The sequence below is a fragment of the Pseudonaja textilis genome, chromosome 1 (genome assembly GCF_049901715.1).
Source record: "Pseudonaja textilis isolate UNSWEBS1 chromosome 1, rPseTex1.2, whole genome shotgun sequence".
Lineage (NCBI taxonomy): Eukaryota > Metazoa > Chordata > Lepidosauria > Squamata > Elapidae > Pseudonaja > Pseudonaja textilis.
Genome location: NC_141990.1, coordinates 282,192,397 through 282,218,236, shown reverse-complemented (window position 1 = coordinate 282,218,236; position 25,840 = coordinate 282,192,397). Strand labels below are relative to the sequence as shown.

Genomic DNA, 25,840 nt, shown 5'->3' with positions numbered 1-25,840 from the left:
TCACGAGTGGGGCTTCACATGTTTGCCCATCATTTGCACAGCCTGATTTCTAACAGACTGTGACCTGCTAGTGGGCTACAGCCCAGGGGTTGGGGACTCCTGCTCTAAACTATGCTTGAGGGCATACAGAGGGAGCCATAATCTCTTTTTTCCTGCTGTTGAAGGTCTTAACCAATCATTTTTGGAGCTTATTATTTCATGTTTAATAAGGTTTAGAAATTTAGTAAAGCTTTGTAAAATCATCTGAAGAATTCATTTGAGTCTTTTATGCTGCAAGATTAGGATGGTGATTTAAAACTTGAAAAGTGTGCATTTGTTGCTATATAAAAACTGCAAAGGTATGCTGGATTCTTGAAATGCAAGAGTCAGGTATTATCCAAGTTAGTTTCAGCAGAAATGAAAACTCACCACCACATAAAATAAAAAACTTAACGAGTTTTGCTTAAGATTTGAACCAGGTTAAAACAATAGCTACTTTTAACATTTCATGGAGTTTTTATTGTATTTTTGCATGTTGTTTTAAAAGTCTTGCCAATTGAGAATGTTTTTTTAAAAAGCTGATCAAGCAGCAGTTGTAATATAAGCAATTTTAATTGCAACTTGAAGTCATCCCAACATCTGGTGAAATCTTAATGGAAAACAGCTTAGTTTCTCCTTCCCTCTCTGAACCTGCTTTTCTGGTATTTTAACTGATGAAGAGATCTTTCATAGGTTATAACTAAAGTTATTGCAAAGACTGGCAGACTGGCTAGAGCATCACTGAAGCAGACATGTACCACATCTGAGATTGGTGAAAGACAAATTAACCTAATAAATTATACATTCAAGTTGGATTTTGAAATCATTCCTATGGTTCTTTTAACACACTCTAACCATTCAGAAACTCGTGGAGCCTAAGGAAAGTACATCTAGGAGGGTACAAAATGTGTGTTTCAAATGTAACATTTTGTATACCCCAATTTCCTTCTCAAAAACATATACATGAACATAGTTTGGCAAATATTACATCTTTTGTCAGTTCAATTGGATTTCAGTTATATTGTATTCATCTCTGAAATTTCAATTATATTGTATTCATCACTAAAAAATACAGTAAATGAAGCTAGTGCTCTACTATCCAGAAAATTATAATTATCCAGAAAATAAGATCAGTGGGTCTATCTGTTCACATATACAGAAGATCAACATAGAATTTTTTGCTGTGTTTCCAAAAGCAGTAAGGGATCCTTTATTAGTATGCTGTGGATACTGAATTTTTGGAAGACTTTAAAACGGGTGATACTCCATTCTCAAAGGAATTTATTTTCATATATAAAGAATAAAAGTTATAGATTGAGTCACAGCATCACTGACATATAACTTTAATATCAAATAATAAGAGAACAAACCATTCCAAACCCTCACTTTATTTATTCAAAGTAAAGAAGTACATCAAATACAGAGCATTGTTTTCATCCCATAATTCAGAACCACCCATTTGTATTCACCAGACATTCTGCCTTGTAATCACAAAATGAGCAATTCTAAACAAAGTTAATCTCTCTCTGCTAGAGCGACAAGGTGTGTATCAATTTCTGCTTCTGAAAGAATCCTAGAAAGAAGGGAAAAACAATGGAAATTTTTATTTTTTACCTCAAATAATCACATTATTTAAAAAAAAAACATTTGTAAAGGTTTAACTACCCATTTTAAAACTAAACTCTGGACAATCTCTGAATAAAGCACAATATATAATCAATAAAAACCAGAGAATTATAACTTCTTAGGACTTGTAAGGGGCAACATTTATGGGAAGGGATGTGAAGCATGTCTGTCCTACCCAATATGGTGGGATGAGCAAATAACTTCAAGGATTTTCAGCACAATTAAACCAAATGAATGCAAATGAATTTTACAAAGGAAACATTATAAACGCATTTATGTGAGTGATTTTTGAGTTCCACATGCTGGAATATTGGGTTCAGTCTATGCTAGTCTACAAGCAAAGTGTAAAATATGTACTGTGTACACTACTAAAATTGATCTATGCTAACCTGTGCCTAGTATCTCCAGCATTATGTTAAGAAAGAAATCCTATCTTCCTTGCCAATGCAATGCTGGGACATTAATTGATGCTGTGTAATTCCTTCGGGTTCCAAAGGTTTATAATTAATTTTTCCTTGGCAGTTGTAGTGGCATATGCTAATATCAGACATATTTAAGTGCATGTATTTAGATACCAAGTGTTACATAATAAACTGACCATATACTAGTGCCAGCATATAGGTAAGAGAGAGCACACCTATGTATTTTTTAAAACAAAAATTAAGATAGCCATAATCAACCTATCCAACAAGAAGAAAAAATCAATTTCACATTACCTGAATTTTGGATTATCAACTGTAACAACCCCTACTTCTATTTCAGATGGTTTGAAGTCAATGGACAAAACAGTAGAAAGACAGGTAACTGCAGTCTACAAGTAAAACATAAAACAAATTTGATCAGAAATATTTTTAGTACTGGTTGATGTAAAATCTGGTTTTTATTTTAGATATTTGTTAATCTTTGTAGCTTCATAGACAGAGCCCATTTATAGATATTTGAAATGCAAAATTCTAGCAGCTTTGAAAAGGAAAACAACTGAGTTTTCCTTTCTTACTAAGGCTTTATAGAGTGGTATTAGTATCTCATTTGATCTTGATTGTATCCCTCTGTTAATGCAATTTAGGACTGCATTAGCTTTTTTGGCAGTGGCTGCACACTGCTGGCTCATATTTAGCTGGTTGTCCACTAAGACTCCAAGATCCCTCTCACAGTTACTGCTATTGAGCCTGGTTTCACCCAGTCTATATGTGTACTTTTGGTTTTTCTTGCCTAAGTGTAGGGCTTTACTTTTCTCTACATTGAATTTCATTTTGTTAGATACAGCCCAGTGTTCTAGTCCAGTGGTTGCCAAACGGTGGTCCGTGGCCCACTGGTGGTCTGCAGAGAAATGTCACCCCCACAGCACCCCCCAAAGCAATTAATCCAGCCTGCGTAGGAACACAAGGCTGCACTTCCCACATGGCCCATGGGAACCCTCCTCGCCCACTTACTCTTTACCTAGCAAACTTGCTTGCTAAATTGCTATTTTTCCTCCCCCCACCCCACTATCAGCTGTTCTGCTGTGCTGGGAGATTTAGATTAGCTAGAAAGCAGGAAATTGTTGGATTTCCTGCTTTCTAGCTAATCTTTAGATCTTCAGCTCTGCTTTTAAGCCTAACGTTTCTTAGGACTGAAGCAGTCCAGACTAAAGTAGCTGATGGCAGAAACACAGATTTCTAAGTGAATCTATGATTCTGTGAGCAACTCAATCTGCCTGCCTGCTTTGCCTGATTTTGGGTAAAAGTTGCTCTTTTTAAAAATAAAAAATTCAATATTTATATAAATATTTATAATATTTTCATACAAGTCATGCCCAGCCAGTCACATGACCAACAAGCAACACCCACAAATTAGGCCACGCCCAAGAACCGGTTGAATCCCACCCCTGCCTCTGTGTGTATATGAGAGAGAGAGGGAGAGGGAGAGAGGTTAGATCAGATCTCTCTCTCTCTCACCAATGTCAGCAAGCCACCGTCAGTCAAAATTCGTATTAGTGGTCCCTGGGATTTAAAATTATGAGTTTGGTGGTCCCTGACATCCAAAAGGTTGGCCCTGTTCTAATCTGTCAAGATCCATCTGGATCTTGAGCCTACCTTCTTGGATGTTAGCTATTCCTGCCAGCTTAGTATCATCTGCAAGTTCCCCTTCTATTCCCTCATCTAAGTCATTAATGAAGGTACTGAAGACTACTGGGCCTAACACGGAACCTTGTGGCACCCCACTGCTTACTTCCCTCCATGTAGACTTAGACCCATTAAGGACGGTTTGTCAGCCAGTTGAGAATCCATCTAGTGGTGGTGCAATCTATTCCTCTTTTTTCTAGCTTACTAAGAAGTAGGTTGTGGTCTACTTTGTTGAATGCCTTGCTGAAATCTAAGTACATTATGTCCACAGTATTTAGCTGGTCTACTAATTTAGTCACTATGTTGAAGAATAAAATAAGATTGGTTTGGCATGATCTGTTTTTAACAAACCCGTGCTGACTGCTAGTTATTATTTACTTGTTTCTAGATGTTGGCAGATCTGTTTTTTTATTATCTTTTCCAGTATCTTCACGGGTATTATTCTCCTCCATAGGCCAGCGGGGGAGGAGGAGGAGGAGAGGAGATTGGATGGATGCCTCCTGCAGCATCCTGCCAGCCAAAATGGGGTCTGGGGGGACAAAGGACCGCCTGTGGTGCCTCTTGGCTGCCAGAGGCACCACAGGGCGGTCCTTTGCTATTTCCAGACTGGCCCCACAGGCCACATTTAAGCACCCTGCGAGCTGGATTCGGCCCACAAGCCTTAAGTTTAACACTTCTGACCTAGATACTACAATACTAGGAACAACATGCTCCAGAAATTATGTGGAAGTAAATGGGGTGCTTCAGCTGCCACCTCGAGGTCATAAGCACTGGGGTTAGTCTACTCTACAGCTGAATACTGTGCCCTCATATGGCTTAACAGCTGCCATACTAGTAAGTTAGGCACCAGACTCAATGACACCGTGAGAATTTATAAGTGGATGTATTAAAATCATTCCAACTTGCTGGCTTCCTGTTCTGAGCCACATAACACTGCCAGTTTTACAAAGGCAAGATGCACTAGACTAAGTGAATACAGAAAAATTATGAACACCTCACTTCTACCAGTAAATGCGAACTTCCTCATTTATTAGCCAGAAGATTCAAATCCAGGAAACCCACACTGGCACTTGCACATCTGCCCAAGAAACACTGACTCCCAAAGGAAAGCCAAATGGGTGGCTGAACGCCCAGACATAAGAAGACATATCAATGACCCCACCAAAAAAAGTGCCAGGCTTTGAACTACCATGTCAGCAATGGACAATCCTTTAATACAGGGGTCTCCAAACTTGGCAACTTTAAGACTTGTGGACTTTAACTCCCAGAATTCTATGCTGGCTGGAGAATTCTGGGAGTTGAAGTCCACAAGTCTTAAAGTTGCCAAGTTTGGAGACCTCTGCTTTAATAGGATTTGCACCTCAAATGGCATCTGCTGGGATTCTCTGTATAAGTGAGACATAGTATCCTCCCCTCAATGTGACTGTGGATCCCACATCTAACTGTAGATCACATCAGGACCAGCTTTAAGTGGTGGGTATATACCGGTCTAGTATCTGATTTTAATGTAACAATCCTGCGCTTGAATGGTTAGATGATCTAGTCATTGGTATTTGAACATAGATCTTTTTAATTATTTATATTTTATTGTGTTTTACTAATCTAAGTGAAATGTTAATATATACGCTAGTCCATGTATGATATGTCATACACTAAATAAATAAATCCAATGCTCCCTACCAGATTCCACAAGAAAACTCAATGAGGAAGCTGGTAGGATATCGGAAATGCTCCTCTCCCACTGCTTTTGAGCCTGCCCTTGGTCATTCTTTCTCTGTTTAAGTATGGAAAATCTCTGAAACTAACCAGGCAATGGTTGTCTAGTACAACCCTACACTCTATACAAATCATTCAGATGATCAGCCAGCAATATAATTTTATCTGTACATATATTCACACAGTCAATCAAATGGATTTCTAACATCGTAACAGATGTTTATTTATATATCACACTTAACCGCCTGTTATTTATTTATAATAATTTTCCTACTGCATGGTCCTTGACCCATCCTGCACCCTTCCATGCTGATCCACACGGCAACTCTTATGCACTTTCCCTGTCCAAAATGGTGTCTCTTACACACCTCTTGCACCCTCCCTGACCAGCACCTTTCTTCCTCTTACTGCTGAGGTGCACCTAGCCAAGGCAGCTGCTGATCCTTCATGAGGCCTCTGTGCAGCCTCATGAGCTTTGGGGAGGTTGTACAAAGGAAGCTAAAAGGGCAGAATTGGGGGACAGGTACGTGGGTGGGGGGAACTGAAGCACACACTATGCTAATAATTGTGGACAGGCTGCCAAGCACCTGAATTTTGATCATGCGACAATGGGGGCACTGCAACAGCCATAACTTAATTTATTTGGTGCCACTGTAACTTAAAATGGTCGCTGAATGAATGCTCATTAGGTGAGGACTAAAACTATTCTATTAATTAATTCATAACTGACATTACTATAACTGTTTTAAAGGAAAGCTCTGCCAAGAAAGACAACTATTTATCGCAAGAAATGATAAGGGTTATTCATCTTCCTGTGTATTCAACTGGGTTTGATGATGTGTAATTCTACCAACATACTGTAGAAAGATGAAATGCCATTTGGGATGCACTTCAGGGTTTTTAGAATAGAAAATACTGATGAGAATAAATCACATAAGCAAATTTTACTCTAATCATACCAGTTAGAAGACAACATCTTATATAGTGATCGTGACCACACTGAAGCAAACAGGGTATTCATCACAAACCTTCCACGAGATTGCAACCGATTAAGCCTAAGCATCCTATTCTAGGGACTTACCTCCACTGTCTGTTCAAATGTCCAGTCCAATTTTTTCTTCACTTTCTTTTCAAGAAAGCTAGTTGATTCTGTTTGTTTGACCCCTGCAGCTGTGGCCTTAAACCCACAGTAATATCCGGCTGGATCACACTTGTATACTTGAGGATTGTTTTCTTCATCAATGCCAATCATAATCATGCCTTTAAGGAAATAATAATACTGGATAATTATTGTATTTATTTAAATACATATGGCATGCCATATCAACATTGTGATTCTGAACAGTTAACAGCAGCTAACAAATCATTAAGTATGAAAAAAGCTTTCTTATTTTTTTCAAAGAAGTTAGTTCTAATCAAGATTTTTTATATACCCTTTATACAAAGCATGCATGAATAGACTCCAGCCTTTGTTGGAGTATGGCAACTCTGGTGTAGCTCACTTCTTCCCAAATTTGAAAGTGCAGGCAGGTTAGAATTATTGGAGCAGTTGTACAGCGATTATTGCCATTCCTAGTTTGAGAATTGGAAGGAAGATTAGAAGCCTAGCAACCAAAAATACTCTTAATAATCAAGAACTTTGTTTGCAAATGCCAAGCTCAACCTTTTCCTGCCCAACAATACATACTCCCCTCCTTTCCTTCCTTAGAGAAAAACAGACCAGCATTGTTTCATTTTCCTAATAATTCTATTGGCAATGTTTTCATCTTCAGCTCTCAGTAGCTTTATGGTCCAGTGACAAGAACAATATTTCAATCTGGTTAATACTAAAAATTCATATAAAGGCATTATTTAAATTGTTTTCTTTCTGTCAGACTTCAACATCCTGAACAGGAACAGATCTTTTCCCCATATTAAAATGATATCTAAAATATATTCTATTTTGAAACATCTTCATTTGTAAAATCAGTTTTTTTGGATTTGGAAAAAGGTATGCAAAAGTTTGCCAGAAAGACCTAAAGCCAGTTTAGTCTAATGGGAAAGTCAATTTGGTCTAGTGGTCAAGGCATCAGGCTAGGAACTGGGAGATCCTGAGCTCTAGTGTTACCTTGGCCCTGAAAGCCAGCAGGGTGAGTCTGGCCAGTATCTCTCTCACAGGGTTGTTGTTGTTGTGGGGAAAATAGGAGGAAGAAGGATAATAAGATTTATTTGCTGCCCTGATTTATAAAAATAATAAATAAATGTGGGATATAAATAAATAAAAATAGTTCAAAATAACACATTGGTTAACATATTATACTTAGTCCTATTTTAAAGCAAATTCCTGGTATTAATGGAATTTCTATAAATTTGAAGATTGCTTGACTTCTACAATTTCTTATAATTCAGTTGACAGAATTCTAATTCCCAGTCCAATTCTCTTTTTTTCAATTCTCCGTTCAAAGTGGAACAACACAACAGAGCTTAAAATCAATTCGTGAAGACTTACCTAAGACTTAATTTCATGCTTTTCAATGTATCACTTAACAACTAGAAAGCTATATATCACTAGAAAGCTATGTATCCCATAAAACATGCTGTATTTTAAATATTTATACCTAACTATTTTAAATAACCAAGTGTCTGACTAAATGTTGCACAATCAAGAATCTTAGGAAGTACTGCATCCAGGCAAAACTAAGAAAATGATAGTCGATAAGTCCTACTGCTGACACATCTGAGTCTATTAGTAAACTCAGCATTCTTGACATAAGATGATGCATTTTTAAACATGTTTCATCAGCTCATACGATAAAATCATTTTACTATCTTTTAGATTAACAGTGAACAGATACCATTTCCAATGTTGTCATCCAAATAAAACTAATATTCAACTAAAGAAACTCATTGCATTAAAATGTATATAGGTCACCGTTTTAGGGCAAAATACATTAAAAAGCCACGCATGTTATTCAAAGGAACAGTAAACATTTATCTCATTTGATGTATATATTTTTTAATTTGGGTAATATAACCAGGGATCTAACCCAAAAAGAGTGGTATAACAAAAATTAAACTTGAAAGATGCATCCAGATCCATTAATGGAAACATTTTAAAATGGAATTTTGTATGAGAATTCATTCTTTACTTTCAGATGGTCAGGATGAAGTAAACCAGAAGGAAGCATATTCATTTGAAAGCAGCATTAATATTTGTCAAGTAAGCTTCTCTAGAAACTTGAACTGATGACATACATTGCTGCTGTTATGAAATAAACTAAGAGAAAGAAAATAAGTAAGATTGTGCAATTTCCAATGAATATTGCTGCTGAATTGTGTGGGATAAGTTAGAAGTACACAATCTGATGTCTTCTAGATGTTTTTGACAATAACTTCTATAATCTCAAAGCATAGCCCGTGATGTCGAACATATGGCAGGTGTGCCACAGGTGGCACGCAGAGCCATTTGTGCTGGCACGCGAGCTACAGGCAAACTTACTTCATTGCGCATGTGCGCACCTCACAGCTGATTCTTGGCTGGTTTGAGGCCTTTTCTGGCCTCCCAAAGACTCGAGGAAGGCTTCAGCAGGCTTCTACAAGCTTTGTAGGCTGAAATCTAGTCCCGTTTCATCACTTCTGGTATTGTCAGAAAAACAATAGGAAGTGATTAAACGGGGCTAGATTTTGACCTACAAAGCTTGTAGAAGCCCGCAGAAGCCTTCGGGAGGCCGAAAAAGGCCTTAAACTGGCCGAAAATCAGCTGTGAGGTGCAGTCCAGGTAAGGGGGGTGGTGGTGGTGGTGATTGCACCTGCATGTGTAGGTGATGTGGGGGAGGGGGTGTTTATTGCCTTCTGGGTGCTGGCATGCGAGCGCGAGCATGCAAGTGCGCGTATAATTTTTGGCACAGGAGCCCAAAAAGATTAGCCACCACTGGCATAGACCATACTAAGCTACATAGAAAGAGTAAATGGGGGGAAAAGAGGGAAAGCAGCAGATTGCTCCCTGTGTGTTCAATAGAATACTAGCATTTATCCTAATATTAAAAAATAAATTTTATATATGTCAAAATATTTTGTGGAGATCAGTTGTTGATAAGATTTCCTAGCTTCATTACACATCAGCTTCCAACTATTTATTACTTTCAGTTTTATTTATACTTACAGCAACCAAGAGGTCTCATTTCAGCATTCTGTGTATAGACCTGAGAAATATCTGCAATTCTTTTACATAGCATATCCACTGGAATCTCATAGCCATATTTGTACTTCCAGTTAGCAGCCTCATAGCGGGCTCGCTGCACCTGGGATCTACTGTCCGCTGTTGTAGAAATAAAAGGTCCAAAGTCATTCTCATATGCCTTGTAACAGTATAAATGCAAGGGGAAAGTACTTAAATCCAAATAAAAGGCTTTTTAAAACTCTTATATTCCTAAGAATATACAGGTGGCGCTCAACTTACAACCATTTGTTTAATGACCATTCAAAGCTACAATGGCATTGAAAAAAGTGACTGACTGTTTTCACACTTATGGCAACTACAGCATTGCCACAATCACATGATCAAAATTCAGAACCTTGGCAATTGGGATGTATTTACAACAGTTGCAGGGTCAGCTTTTGCGATCTTTGGAGAGCAAAGTCAATGGGGAAGCCAGATTCACTTTTCAACACAGGGAGGTCAGAGAAAGTGAGCAAGGATGTGAAGAGATACAATGCAGGTTAGAGAAGGTGTGCAAGGAGTGCGGTATGGGTCCAGAGGGAGTGTAAAAGAACCAGTGTGGGTCAAGGAGGGTGCAAGAAAGTACACAGGTAGAAAAAGTAAGGGAGGGTGCAATGATGGACTGTGAAGGGTGCACCACATATATGTGGGTGTGTTAGTGAAGCACCAGAAGGCCAAGAAGGGTACATGAGTGGCTGTGGCATGAGCACAGAGGGGCTGGGGAAGGTGCAAGGTAACCTTCCCTGCTGGCTTCCCCTTTGATTTTCTGGGGAAGCTGTCAGGGAAGATTCCAAATGGATAACATATGTGGGGTGCATATGAAGTGATTACCAAATGCTCAGATTATGATCATGTGATCATGGGGTTGCCAGGATGGCTGGAACTCTTGAGGACCGGTCATAATAACTATTTGTTCAGCATCATCACAATTGCAAATGGTTGCTGAAGAAATGCCCATAGGATGAGATTTACCTGTAGCTGAAGACATATCCCTCCAAATCTAAAATATTATTATTCTACCCTTTTCCCTTCCCAGGCACTTTAATAAGTATGGATGAGATTAAAAATTAGTACCATCATCTAATGCCATTTCTAAAAATGCCTTCAGACGATATTGTTGATTATGTAATATTAAAGTATTATTTAAAACAAAAATAAAGTGAGATACTTCACTTCTGTACAACCTATTTACTATTTGATTTGTCTTATGTTTGTACCTGTCATTCCGGTCATTACACATCCAATATTTTCAGTTATTCTGAATAAGTGAGTCACTGTGTTCGAATCCAGTAGCTTGTCCTAAAGAATAAAACAAAACACAATTTTCACAAATTTTATCAAATTTTTTAAACTCCCATCTCCCTCATAGATAGTGAAATATACATCGTTACCATGGAATAAAGTTTCTTTTTTACTTCAATAGGGAAAAATATATAATTCGTGTCATATATAGGACATTTGAAGTTTGAGAACACACGCATTTACTTAAAAAAATTCTTAAGAATATTATTGACTGCAGTGACTATAATCATAATTTCATTTTATCACAACAATTTTCAATGTTATTTTTTGAACTAAGCATTATGGAAAATCTACGACTCTCCCAAGTAAAATATTCTTCCCTAACGTCAAAGCCTGGATCTTCCATCACTCTGCAAAATTCCAATGCTCTTCATTAGTAAGATCAAAGCACAGAAGAATTAAAAACCAAGAAACAACAAAAATACAAGTCAGCCATACATGCGGTCAAGGTTTATCCATACAGTCATGTTATAGGTTTTGCTAATAAATACTTACAGGTACTTTTTTCTGTGTGACAACAACTGCACAGTCCTTTCCACGAACAGCTACTGATGTAAGTCCACCCTGGTTTATGGCCTTGAATGCATATTCTAATGATATATTGAACACAGATTTTACTAACAGTACTTGTAACAATGACAGCATCAGATACAAACCTTCATTAAAAGCAGATAGTTCACATCCACAACCATGTTTTAGACTAGCATCCCTCAACCTTTTGGGCACCAGGGATTGGTTCTATGGAGGGCATTTTTTTCACAGACTGGGAAGGGCGTGATTTTAAACCTGCCTGGATCTCACCTATGCATGGATGGGGTTTCACTCACTTGTGCAGCCTGGTTCCTGCTTGCTTGCGTGGCCTGTGAGTTGGGACTCCTGGCTTAGACTAAGTGTTGTACTACTTAAAAGTGATGCTACTGTAATTTTTGTATTTGAAATATCCAAATAGCTATAAGTGAGCTGTGGTGGCGCAGTGGTTAGAATGCAATATTGCAGGCTAATTCAGCTCATTGCCAGGAGTTCGATCACAACTGGCTCGAGGTTGATTCAACCTTCCAAGGTCGGTAAAATGAGGACCCAGATTGTTGGGGGCAATATGTTGATTCTGAAAGCCGTTTAGAGAGGGCTGTAAAGCACTGTGAAGTGGTATATAAGTCTAAGAGCTGTTGCTATTTAGAATCTTTATATTCTGTATTTACATTTTGTCTGAACTATCAGGTACCAAACTGAGTCTCATACAGAAGTAAGACTCGAGCATAATGTAAGAACTACAGCATGCAAAATACGGTAGAAATGTAACCAGGCCCACATACTAATTTGGTAAAATCTAACACGTGGAATCAATAAATCATAAGCGACATAACACGTCACAAAAGCATACACCTCCTCATGCCAATATATTCTGAATTTTTGCCCTCTCTACACACTGCCTTCTCCCCATAGTTCAAGGTCACAAAACGACTCACGTCAATTAAATGCCCGAGGATTAGCAGGCTAATCAGCCTTCAACTGGGTGGCCTTTGAATGCCCCCCACTTCCCAGAACGTGCAGCAAAAGTTGCAGAGGGCTGGGAATTATGCAAACTGGAGGAAAAGGCACCTGAAAAGGCAGCTCTTTGAGCTTTGATCCCGACAATACCGAGTTATGCCACAAAGTCAGCATTGAGAAGAAAAAGCCACAAAGCGGTAAACTTTCGCAAGGCGGGGAAAGTAATACCTTTCAAGGCTCAGATTTTTTTTCCCCCCTTCCCCATCAACTAGCCGTCGGGGGCGCGTCCTCGCTTTCCCGGGTCGTTTTGTTTCGCTTTCACTTTCGCGCAATGACAAAGCTTTTCGCTGCCGACCACGGCTCATCTTTTCAAGCCCGCCTAATCATTTACGTCGAAGAAAATCCCAAGAGCGCCTTAGATACACATGTGTAAGCAGGTGAACGGCGTGCAAGCGACCGCGATTTCAACAGACGCCTCCTTGGGACGCTCAATGCGCCCGTTTCTCTACCGGCGCCCCACTTCTGGCAAAGAAAGAAGCCGGAGGCGTCATTAACATGCAGGGGAAAGAAAAGCGGCGTCCCTGCACATCGTGACGAGGCGGTTTTTGCCACTCACTTACCTACTTGATATAGGCGCCCTTCGGGGGAAAAGATTGTAATATGCCGGTCAAAGCCGGCGCTGGAGCCTCGAGACATGGTCGCGCAGAAAAAGCAAACCAAGCGGCAACAGTGGGGGAAACCGCCCGCAGACACAGCATGCGAAAAGGTTCCTACTTCCAGCGGCTGGGCCGGGGGGGAGGTGTAGGGTGAGAGCGAGTGAATCAGAGTACTTCCGGGGCTACATGGCCATGCGCAGGCGCAAAGAGGAGCCTCCCCCCCCACCCCAGAAGCGGAGGCACTACTACTTTGGTTTCCTAAATTCGTTTGTTTGTTCCTTAGTCACGGTTACTCAAGGCGCAGACGCGGAAGTAACAATAATCACGCCGTCCCCAAACGTGAAATCAAATGCCGCTTGGCTGCCGCACATGCGCTTTTTAAGAGTTCGGTGCAAGAGCGTAAAAGCCCTTTTTGACAGGCGGGGCGGGGCGCGGGCGGGGTTGGAAAGGGTGGTGGTTCTCGCGAGAAATTTCGATAGCTCCGTTTTGTATTGGTGAATTGGTGTTTTCGGGATGACGCTTTTGGAAACCCAGCACCAAGAGACCGTGCTTCGTTACTGGGGTTGTTGCCCACCATCTTTCTTTCAAGGCTTCTACAAGCTATTCTCAAAATGAATTTCAAAATGAAGCCGGGCACGATGTAACTGGATGGCGTAGGACAGAAGTCTCCAAACTTGGCAACTTTAAAACTTGTGGAGCCAGCTATGCTCAATAGAACTTAAGGTTTTGTAGCTATGATCGAGTGTACTCTAAACAAGGAGTCCTTGAAAACCACCTGAAAACTCAACAGGTCTAGAATGCAATGGCCTGTATCAGAGATCTCCAAACTTGGCAACTTTAAGACTTGTGGACCAGCTATGCTGACTTAGGAATTCTGGGAGTTGAAGTCCACAAGTTTTAAAGTTGCCAAGTTTGGGGACCCCTAGCACAGGAGGAATTGCCAGAACTTACCTGTATAGACTAAGTAAAAGAAATCAGAAGACAATCACAAACTGCTGCCAATGAAGGAGAACTGTGTTGATCTGTGAAAGCGAAAGAAATCCGGGCATCTGGTACCACCTTTTCCAACGAACATATTGAGTAAAAGGTGTAATCTTCCACAAATTGCAGCAAATGAGTTGATCCATTTGTCTGTACAGGTAGTCCTTGGGTTATGACAATTGAGCCCAAACTTTTTGTTGCTAAGTGAGACATTTGTTAAGTGAATTTTCCCCCATTTTATGACTTTTCTTGCCAGAGTTAAGTGAAACACTGTAGTTGTTAAATTAGTATTGCAATTAAGTGAAGATGATTTCCCCATTGTCTTTGCTGGTCAGAAGGTTGCAAAAGGTGATCCCATGACACTGCAGAGGTCATAAATGTGAGTCAGTTGCCACGCGTTTGAATTTTGATCATGTAACAATGGGATTGCGGTATGCGGTCATAAGTATGAAAAATGGTTGTAAGCAGGGGTGGGATTCTACTGGTTTGGACTAGTTCAAGCGAACCAGATGTTAAACTTACATCTGGTTCACCAAACCGATATTTCAACTGACCGGCTACCCTGCCCATCCTGCGCCTCCCCTCCCAGGAATCTCCACGCAATGCAGATAAGTGCAGGGTCCACATGGAGGCTCTGGGAGGGGGGGGAAAACAGGCCTTCCAGAAATGGGCCCTTTTCCAGCTTCCAGAGGGCCTCCAGAGCCCGGGGGAGGCGGTTTTCACCCTCCCAGAGGCTTGGAAGAGGCCTCCAGACCCTTGGAAGGGTGAAAAACAGCTCTCCCGGAAGTACTGGGAGTCGCAAAATGGGCCTGTTTCTGGCTTCCAGAGGGCCTCCAGAGCCTGGAGGAGACCGTTTTCACCCTCCCAGAGGCCCAGGGGAGGCCTCTGGATCCTTGTCAGGGTGAAAATGGCCTTCCCCAGGCTCTGGAGGCCCCCCCCGGAAGCTGGAAACAGGAAGCTCCGGTAGGCCATACCCACCATAGCCACGCCCCCCCAGCAACTGGGCAGCAAACCGATTGCTGGGATTTTTGAATCCCAAATGAACCGTTGTAAGTTTGAGATCTACCCGTATCAATTGTTTCCAAAGTTGTCACTTGTCAAAATTTGTATGATTTGGGTGATAAACAAATTTAAAATAAACAAAAATCAGCCACCATTTTTTCTCAATTTTACATTTTTTTTACTATTATATCATAGTCTAAAAAAAAAATTGAACACATTTTTGCTGTTATTTGTGGAAAAATATAATTGCTTAAAAATAAAACAAGCTACAATTTTATTTAGAACTGTAACTGTTGAAATCAGTATTAACTGAAAGTTCTTTTATTCTAAATGTACATTCATTTTATGTACCTCATTCATTTACTATATAGATTATGCTTAATACTTGCTAATGTAGGCTGACTAGGTGGAAATAATTTGAAGGATAATACAAAAGTTCCAGAATTGAAGAGGATAATAATACATCCATAACTGGGAAGGGAGGGGAAAACCTACTGCTACTTCAGTTTCTGGTGTACAAATTTTGAATCAGTCTTCTTTCAATTGGGAATTCCAGAGGCAGTTACATTTTAGTAAATTTCTATCTGTACTTAATTGTTTTCATGGTATCTCTATTCTTGAAGCTGTATAATCTGGACATTCTATAAAAGAACTGGCTGTTTCTCAGTCATCCTTCCAATATTTCATGCCCTTCCTTCCCTCCCTGTTTTTCTACTTATGTCAGCAAAGTTTATCACAACCCACCAAACTGAGAATTCTGGAGCACATGAATAGTAAAATTCTAAAGCAAACATAATTGTTTCTTATAAGATGAGCTATATGGTACCAAGATGCCCATCTGGAAAGGAGAAACATACGAAAAATAGTTACTGATGAAAAGCAGAGAAATAGGAATATATAATCCATAATCCATCCAAAAAGTAATTGGTTTAAACCACAATTACATTTATCAATTATAAAGAACAGTTGCATCACAATTTTCAATATTTGTAGAATTAAGTATTGTTTGTAACGCAGTGATTCATTTAAGTCCAGGTCTGTTGTCTTAGAAAATGAATACATTTTAAGTTGTTTGTTTGAAATTTATTTGAAATAAAGGTGCCATGCATACATTTTGAATAAAAAAAGCATCGTTTATTTCTTCTGAAGACAGAGCCACTTTACTGGAATTTCAAAAGAAGCTCTATTGGACAAGTTGTCATCATAGGGAATATGCCATGTGTTACCATCAGTCTGCACAATTGTATCATAAGGCAAAGCATCCTGTTAAATAATAAAAGACAGGACTGCATTATATATTTTGCACAATATTAAGATTTTATATATTTTAAACTAAAGATAGGAAACTTGTTATCCTCCAGTAATGAACTGTGAGAACATCTAAACTGAACCAGGTTTGCCCCCACCATCTCTATCTATACTTTAAACCAGGGGTCTCAAACTCAATTTACCCGGGGGCCGCTGGAGGCAGAGTCTGGGTGAGGCTGGGCCGCATAAGGGATTCCACAAAAAACATTGTTAAAAAAATATCCTCAAATGCCATCAATAGTTAATGATTTCTCCAATACATGAACTGTCCTGAACACATGAATGGAACATTGAATGAAGATCATGAACAGTTCCTCAGAACATGGCTTCTCCAGCTTACTCCTTGCTGCCAGAGACGTGACAACGCTTCCTCTCACATATCTGAGCCACATTTGGCTTGAGAGAGGAGGCACTTGAGACCCTCAGTATGGCTTGAAGATGATCATCAGTAAGTCTGGACCTGTACTTGGACTTGTTAAAGTTCAGGGTGGAGAAGAAGCCACGACGAGGAATGGCGGGCGGGACTTCCTTCAGAGGTCCATTCCCCCGGAATGGAGGGAACGGAGGGAAGGCCGCACGAATATTATACTTTCATATCACGGTGGGGGCCACAGGATATCATCCTGCGGGCCGCAATTGGCCCGCGAGCTGCGAATTTGAGACCCCTGCTTTAAATCTTTTATGTAAGATTACAAACAAGAGCATTGATAAAAGTGGTTTCTCATAACGGTATGCAATCCAAAAACAATTCTTCAGTAAACTAATGTATAAATATTAAACATTACAAATTATGCTGAGGACATTTTATTGGAAAAAACCATTTGGGTTTTCTTTACAAAGACTACACCCCTCCTTTGATTTATCACTCATGCTAGATAATTATTAAAAATAACACTAATAGGTGCAACAATACCTCAAATGTTAATATCTTTCCTGGTACGTAGCTTGACACCACCATCTGATGTCCACGTTGCCATTTAAAAAACAAGCGACGAGTAACACTATCAGAAAGAACAGCTTTATGATCCCGTAATAGATCTCTAGTTACTATCATACAGTGACCACCTGAATGAAAAGTGGCATACAGCAGAAATGGATCGTCTTTAGACCTATTTTTTTTAAAAAAAGGCAAACAGAAATATTATATACACCATTGCAGTTTGCACAGTAAAGTACTATAGAACTGATTCAAATGATTATTTCAAGATTCTAGCTATGAAGCATTTAACTTGTTTGAACTTAGCATTATGTCCATCTCATAACTATTTATATACTTATATGAATACATATACTGATATACCTACAATTTATATGTACAACATATGAGCTAGCTAGGTAATAGCATTCAATATTTAGATCATCAAAGTAATAATATAAAAATTTAGACCAAGCCTGCATACTTCATCACCAGGGAACATTTTTAATTTTTACTAAGTAATTCTCCAAGTGAAGTATTTTCTTTCCTGGTTTATCTAAGGTTTACCTAAGATTTGTTCTAAAAGTTGATGATAGAATATGTGTAGCTATATTATATTAATAAACAGCAATTTACAGATTTTACCAAAAGATAGATAATTACATTTCCTATCAGTTCAAAGAAATAAACAGAGGTATTTGTTCAGCATTGAAATGTATGTCAACATTTTTTTGTTTTAAACTGAAAACTTCCATTTGATAAGAAATTTATTAAATTGCATTTAAATAAATATTAAAATGAGACCAGTTACAAGATACTGTGTCATATTCATTTTTTCTGTTAGAGGTATAAAAATTTGAGGAATTTCATAGATCCATATAATTGTTTATGTGATTAGTTGATATATTTTTGGAAGAGTTTATTTTTATCAGTAGATTTATGGAAAAATATTCAAATGTTAAAGATGTTAACCTCATCTATGTGTTTCTATTTTTTTTGTTGGTTTGGTTTCTATTAATTCCTTTAAATTTTATTCTTAACAGTGGGGGAGAAGGTTGGATATATAGTTATTTTATCAATTTTTTCTTGTAATTTGTAAATAAAAATACATATAGGTTGTGGGTTTTAATTGTCTGGTTCATTATTATATTCAAAGATAATTAGTAATGCAAAGCTGTTGACTGTGGTAAACAAGGCTGCATTGTTGTGGATGAAATAACTTGAGCGAAAAGATTGCATTTATCTTTTATGGAAAAATATTACACAATTGCAAAATGAAATAAAATATATCAAGAATATATAGCATTCATATATGAAATACAGTATATTATTTTTGTTGTTAAATTCAGTCTCAATACTTATGTTGCAACTAGGAACTAATGCAAATATTTCTAAAGATTATACTTTCTAAAAATCAAATAACATACATATTATCAGTAAAGAAGAAGTCTGCTTTCTTCTGCATGGCATCCATGTCGCTTTTTTTCCATTGAAATGAATGTTTCAGCATGTGTCTACGGCCGAGAACAAGTAATCGATGATACTTCTGTGCTAGGTAGAAGACCACATCCAGCAACTATGCAGAGAGGAAAGGAATGTTTTAAAATGTGGATCTTGTCCATTCTTTACTTTCTAGATTAGAATCATGATTCCTATAGATTTGTCTTTATGAAGAACTAAAAAAATAAAAATTTGTTAAAATGTTGGTTTTAGAAAAATCTAGCTTGAAAATAGAGAAGGTTTCTCAATACACCCATATTCTGAGTGGCTTTTCTTCTTTTTATAGTCACTATTATAACTTACTAGCTTACTTGAGAAAAAGTGGAAATAAGATCACACTGAAACTGTAACATCTGCAGATTTGCCAAGATGTGAAGCACAGTAGGAAAAAGAGATCTAACAAGAAGGCAAGGAAATAAAATTTCTTTCAAGCATGGCATAAAGTTAAGTATCTGAGGAGTTCTTTTGGACAATGAACTTATTCCATTTCAGAAAGAAATTTTGAATTAACTTAAGCTTTGTGTATTCTTGCAACAATTCAGCTTCCTGATCTTGCCTTCCTGAAATATTAGACACTGTGTCTGTACAGTATATATGTATCTTAATCACAATGATCCAATTTACAGAGTCTTCTGGGATCAACATGAAATCTTAACCACTGAGTTCCAGAACATGCTAGGGAAAAAGTAATTTGTTATTTTGTAGTTCATTATGTTGCATAATTCCAGCTAATGCATATAATTCCAGCTAATTCCAGCTAATGCATAATGAATGCTGTTGATATAATTTACTTGGACTTCAGTAAGGTATTTGATAAAATAGACCATAGCCTACCGTACTACTAGATAAAGTAGAAAAATGTGTGTTAGACAGCATCACCACCAGATGGATTTGTAACCGGCTGACCAACCACACTCAACATGTAGTCCCCAATGAACTGCATCTACATGGAGGGAAATATGCAGTAGAGTACCCCAAGGCTCTGATTTAGGCCCAGTACTCTTCAACAGCTTCATCAATGACTTGGACAAGGGGATAGAAGGGGAACTCATCAAATTTGCAGACGACACCAAGCTGGCAGGAATAGCCAACACTCCAGAAGATAGGCTTAAGATACAGAAGAATCTTGACAGGCTTGAACATTGGGCACTATCTAACAAAATGGAATTCAATTGTGAAAAAGTAAGGTTCTACATTTTGGCAAGAAAAATCAAATGCACAGGTACAGTATATGTGGTACCTTGCTCAACAGTAGTAACTGTGACAGGGATCTCAGAGTCCTAGTGGACAACCATTTAAATATGAGCAAGCAGTGTGCAGCAGCTGCCAAAAAAGCCAACACAATTCTAGGCTGCATAAACAGAGGGATAGGATCAAGATCACATGAAGTGTTAATACCACTTTGTAATGCCTTGGTAAGGCCAAACTTGGAATACTGCATGCAGTTTTGGTCACCACAATGTAAAAAGGTGTTGAGACTCTAGAAAGAGTACAGAGAAGAGGAACAAAGATGATTAGGGGACTGGAAGCTAAAACATGAAAAACAGTTGCAGGAACTGGATATGTCTAGTCTAATGAAAAGAAGGACTGGGGAGACATGATAGCAGTGTTCCAATATCTCAGAGGCTGCCACAAAGAAGAGGGAGTCAAGCTATTCTCCAAGCACCTGAAGGCAAGACAAGAAGCAATGGGTGGAAACTAATCAAGGAGCGAAGCAACCTAGAACTAAGAAGAAATTTCCTGACAGTTTGGACAATTAATTAGTGGAACAACTTGCCTCCAGAAGTTGTGAATGCTCCAACACCGGAAGTTTTTAAAAAGATGCTGGATTGCCTTTGTCTGAAGTGGTGTAGGGATTCCTGCCTAGACAGGGGTTGGACTAAAAGACCTCCAAGGTCCCTTCCAACTCTGTTATTCTATTCTATTCTATAGCCCCAAACCTAAGACATTCTATAGCCCCAAACCTAAGACATAACAAAATCCTCCAGAGCACAAGACTTTTGCACTGTTTTAAGAAGAATTCTTTCCTTAAATTGGGTTGTTTAGCCTGTCTGCATAATTAAATTGGTATTAAAGCAATAACCCTGATGAGAGAAGTCTAAGATAATCCCACCTAAACCACAAAGGGAATAATAAAAATATTATTAGAAAAGAGTTCTATTTGCCATATGCTTGCATAATATCCCATATGTTTGTACAAAAATGATCCATGGATAAGAGGTACTTTTATTTGAGTAGAAGGTGTATTGTTTAGTTTTAGCATTTCTTTCTCTCCATGTATCTTTTAAGTTTATTTCATCTACCATTTTAAAAAAAGATTTAGGGAGAGTCTTTCTATTTTGCTTTATTGTTTTCTGTGCTGTGTAGTCCAGTTTATTGTCTACAATTCCATTAAAATCTCCCATCATAACTATATTAACATAGTCCAGTTCAACTATTTTCATATTTAATTTTTTATAGAATTCTTCTTGTTTGTCATTTGGGGCATAGATTGCAATCAGGAGTGTTTTTGTATTATTGTCCATTATTTCCACCATTAATATTATTCTGTCGTCATCAGTATAAATCAATTTCGCTGAGATGGTCTCTTTAATATATAAAACCACTCCTCTTTTCTTACATTGTGTCAAGGAAGTGAATATTTTCCCTAATTTTGGCTGTATCAACGATTGTTCATATTGTTTTTTAATATGTACTTCTTCTAGGCAGATTATATCAAATTTTAATATCTCTAATTTATGAAAAATTTTCCTTCTTTTAGCAGCTGAATTAAGTCCATTTATATTCATTGTAATCAGTTTTTTCTCTTCCATGATTATGCTTTGTAGTTAGGTTTGACAGCTCTCGTGGATCTTGGTTCACATTGTTCTTTGGCTTCCTCCTTTACACCTACTGCACCTTCTTCTTTTTCAGTCGTCATTTGGGAATCCTCTTGGAATTCAATTAGTAAAATTTCTTTTTCTGCCTCTTCCTCCACTCTGAAAAATTCTGTGTAAAATGATTCAGCTTTCTCAATTGAGTCAATTCTATATCTCTGTTCTTGCCATGTAAACATTAAACCTTCTGGAATCAGCCATCTATAATTCACCTCTTTTTTAAGTAACAATTTGGTCAAGAATCGGTATTCTCTTCTCATCTCTCTCACTCTTCTGGGTACTTGTTTCAAGACCACAATCTCCTTATCTTTGTATTTCAATGTTTTCTCTCTTGCCAGTTGCAATATTTGCGTTTTAATGGCTTTCTTTGTAAATCTGATGTGAACTTCTCTTGGTAAGCTATTTCTCAACGCATATCTTGTAAAGACTCGATAAACCTCATCTATTCCATCCATCATCTTCTCTTCAGTTATTTCCAAAGCTTCAGCCAATATTTCTATCATTATCTCAGCTAGATTTTGTCCTTTTTCTTCCTCTATGTTTTGGAATCTAAAATAAAATTCTGATCTGACCATCTCCCATCTCAGCATACCACTTTTATCTTGTTCAGCCACAGTTAATCTGTTATCAATGTCTCCAATCTTCTTGTCTCTTTGTTAATCTTCTTCTTCAATTTTTTGGAGTCTCTCATCATACTTCATCATCATTTGTTGGATGTTCTCCACTTTTTCATCGGTTTTCCCTGTTCTTTGTTCAATGTTCTCTGTTCTTTGTTCAATGTTCTCTATTCTCTTTTCAATATTCTCTGATCTTGTTTGAATATTTTGAATTCCTTGCATAATCATCTGCAGGGTCACTTTTTCTTGGCATGCTTTTTTATGGTATAAAGCAGTGGTTCCCAACCTTTTTTTCGCCCTGCACTCCTAAAGAAATTTCACTCGAACCTCGCACCCCCTGAAATAAATAATAAATAAAAATGCCAACATATAGCCAATATCCTATTATTTACCTGGACTTTTCTCGCACCCCCTGGAATATCATCTCGCACACCCAGGGGGTGCAAGCACCCCAGGTTGGGAACCCCTGGTATAAAGGAACTAAAACACAGGGGTACTTTAGAAGACATTATATACGGGAGTCTCTGTGGTTAAATTGGGAGAAGATTAAAAGACAATGTTATTTGAAAATTCCAGTCTGGCTATCGACTATTGAAGCATTTTCTTATCTTAAAATATACAAAAAGGAGCAAACAGTTAGATATGGTGAAATATTGAATGAAAAGGGTGAAGTTAAATTTATACAAAAACTAGAGGAACAAGGTATAAAGATGAATTGGTTTTCATATGCGCAAATACATTCAAGGTATGATAAAGATTCTAAAACAGAAGGTTTCTATGATAAACTGACTGATTTAGATAAGATTTTGACAGGTACTGATGAAAAGGTGATTAAAAAATTGTATGGATATTTATTAGAAATTAAACTAGAAGAAGAACAAGTTAAAGAAACTATGATTGCTTGGGGGAAGAATTTTGGATATGGGATTGATCTAGAGAAATGGCAAAAATTGTGGTCTCAAAATTATAAAATGACAATGTCAACAGCATATAAAGAAAATTTGTATAAGATGTTTTACAGGTGGCACTTTCCCCCGACAAGAATAGCAATAATGTTCAAGAATAAATCCGAAAAATGTTGGAAATGTCATCAGATACCTGGCTCATATTACCATATGTGGTGGACTTGTGCGGATGCTAAAAAAAACTGGACAAAAATACACACGTGGTTGGAAAAAATGACAAAAATGCACATAGATTTGAAACTAGAGATATTTTTATTGGGAATTTTACCTGTAAAGACTTGAAATACCTGATTGTAAATGTATTAACAGCGGCTAGGATTGTATTTGCTAAAAACTGGAAAAATGAGAAAATACCATCACAGGAGGAAATCATTAAGAAAATATTGGAATGTGCTGAAATGAGTGACATTTGAACTTAGAGAACAAGATGATAAACAATTTTATAAAATTTGGGATCTATTCTATCAATGGTTAGACAATAAAATATAGTAATGAAATAGGTAGACTTTTAGAAAATACTAAATATATAAAGATGGATTCTTTTCTTATTATATCTACAAAATGATTCTAGGATAGATCTAGGATGATAATACGAATTGTCATAAAACAAATTAAGTAAAATATGATCATTTTGGAAAAGTATAGTCAAATGATTAATAATGATATTAATGTATTTAATATATTGATCAAAAATATGAGATTATTATACAATGTAATTATAATTGAAGAATATGAAATGGAAGCACAAAACAATTTGTAAACCAACCGGCACACTGTATGTACATATATGGAAGATGATTTGATGTTTTTATGTTTTGTTTGTTTATGTTTGTTTTAAAAACCAATTAATTTTTTTTTTTTAAAAGAGGTACTTTTGTTTTAGGTATTTTAAAAATATATTAGTCTGTTTCTGGTAATAGTTTGCTCTTTTATTTAAAGTTTGGATATTATTATGATGGACTATACTTAGTTATAGGAGAATTTCCTATTTGGTTTCCTATGCATAACTGCTTCTTAGCAAACAAGACACTATTTTTAGACATCAGAAAAATGGCAAATGGTTTTAACTGTTAAAATGAAATCTAATATTTTCTGTAATGGCACTGAGGCACATTAAAGTTTGTGACAAACATTGAACTTTGGAGATTCAGTATATTTGGAAAGATTGGTGAATGCAAAAGATGATTGTGGGAAATATGGACTGCCTCCTGCTCCTCCTCCTATTGTTTTTGAGATCAGTGTTGGTTTCATCTTTACTAACAGCTTAAAGCAGGAGTGTCCAACCTTGGCAACCTTAAAACATGTGACTTCAACTCCCAGAAATCCCCAATGAGCATGAGTAGCTGGGGAATTCTGGGAGTTGAAGTCCTCAGGTCTTAAAGTTTCCAAGGCTGCACACCCATGCCTTAAAGTATTATGTTTTATAGGCACTGGAGAACAAAGTGGTTTCCTTCACTCTTTGGCCACAGTCTCTCAAAATACTTAGAAGTAAGGCAGAAATTCCATTTTATCATTTTTAATGTTTTAAAATAATAATAATTTGATATTACTGTTTGTATGCCATCCAGAGTCACTTGTTTTGAGATGGGAGACTACATAAATTTAAAATAAATAAATAAATTCTCAAAAACAATTTTGCGAACAATGACTGTTAACATTGTTGGATGGGTGCTATATATGACAAATTAAAATGGAAGGAATAGCAGATGCTCTCACCAAATTATAAATGTGATTCAAGATACTAATACTGTATAGATGAGTAATGGCTTAATTATATCCCAAAATAGATTGAGGACTAGACATACATAGTTTGAACACTAGGTGTACAGATGTATACCTGGGCATAAAGCTATGTACTTGTTTATATCTCTGACAGCAATGGCAATGTAGCTTCAAATACCTCTGCAATTAATTAGAATGTAGCAGCTGACCATATGAAATCAAAAGTGCACAGAATTACTATATAAATCAGGAATACTACTCCAACATCTCACTTCCAGTCATAGGGAATAAATTGCAAAATAATACAGTGCACACAAGTCATACTTTTAAAAGGTCAGGGTTTTTTTTTGTACATGCCTTCCTTCTCAGATCATATAAAGATTTCTCAGATGGGAATTCCCTCAATAGTGTCGTAAGAAGGCACAAAGAAATTATGACTCAAGCAAACAGCTAAACACCTCCTATAGCTTTGTCATAGTTAAGGAAGACACTTTCAGGTGAATTTACCTTTCGTGGTATGAGAAGTACTCACAATATTCCATCCTTATAAGGGGTGGCAGTGGAATGTTTGAAACGCTTCATTGATTCATTTTGTGCTTCTATAAAGTATCAATTCACTTCACCACTGTGTGAATAATGGTAAGAATGGATCCAAGAGGAAAATATGAGCCCTATGACCTGGAATAGTTTTTCCATCTCTTTAGGAAACTAGAACAAGCTCCTGGAGTTTAATATATTGCCATGTTACCATGGAGCAATGCTATCATGGAATCTTAAAGAGATAAAAATGTAAAGCTGAAGCAACAAAACCAAAAGATACCTGTCTTTAAGATGCCAAGACACA

The 25,840-nt window shown here is 37.5% G+C and overlaps 2 protein-coding genes across 5 annotated transcripts in view; both read right to left on the bottom strand.

Annotated features, from left to right (window-relative positions):
• Positions 1-1,390: 1,390 nt before the first annotated feature.
• PSMA6 (proteasome 20S subunit alpha 6) lies at positions 1,391-13,557 on the bottom strand. The gene is made up of 7 exons (XM_026711126.2): positions 13,074-13,557; positions 11,461-11,555; positions 10,881-10,962; positions 9,607-9,762; positions 6,547-6,725; positions 2,361-2,455; positions 1,391-1,591 (listed from the first exon to the last, which is right to left on the bottom strand). Exons 1-7 carry the CDS (start codon positions 13,147-13,149, stop codon positions 1,534-1,536), a joined length of 741 nt encoding a protein of 246 aa, XP_026566911.1. The 5' UTR covers positions 13,150-13,557; the 3' UTR covers positions 1,391-1,533.
• A 2,596-nt stretch (positions 13,558-16,153) lies between these two features.
• Positions 16,154-25,840, bottom strand: part of PRORP (protein only RNase P catalytic subunit) — a 48,286-nt gene continuing 38,599 nt past the window's right edge. For all 4 annotated transcript variants that reach the window (XM_087921902.1, XM_087921901.1, XM_087921903.1 and 1 more), the window contains exons 6-8: positions 18,744-18,892; positions 17,314-17,509; positions 16,154-16,355 (exon numbers count right to left, since the gene is read on the bottom strand). In XM_087921902.1, coding sequence (XP_087778028.1) covers positions 16,227-16,355; positions 17,314-17,509; positions 18,744-18,892 — 474 coding nt within the window. In that variant the 3' untranslated portion in view covers positions 16,154-16,226. The remainder of the gene's footprint in view (positions 16,356-17,313; positions 17,510-18,743; positions 18,893-25,840) is intronic.

Bases quoted from the DNA above. Each gene is read 5' to 3' on its own strand.
- PSMA6 (XM_026711126.2), bottom strand. From the start codon at position 13,149: ATGTCTCGAGGCTCCAGCGCCGGCTTTGACCGGCATATTACAATCTTT. The intron at 10,963-11,460 runs GTAAGTATTTAT...TTTATTCTTTAG, and splicing joins TCACACAGAAAAAAGTACCT to GACAAGCTACTGGATTCGAA. The intron at 6,726-9,606 runs GTAAGTATAAAT...ATTTCCTTAAAG, and splicing joins AATGAGACCTCTTGGTTGCT to GCATGATTATGATTGGCATT.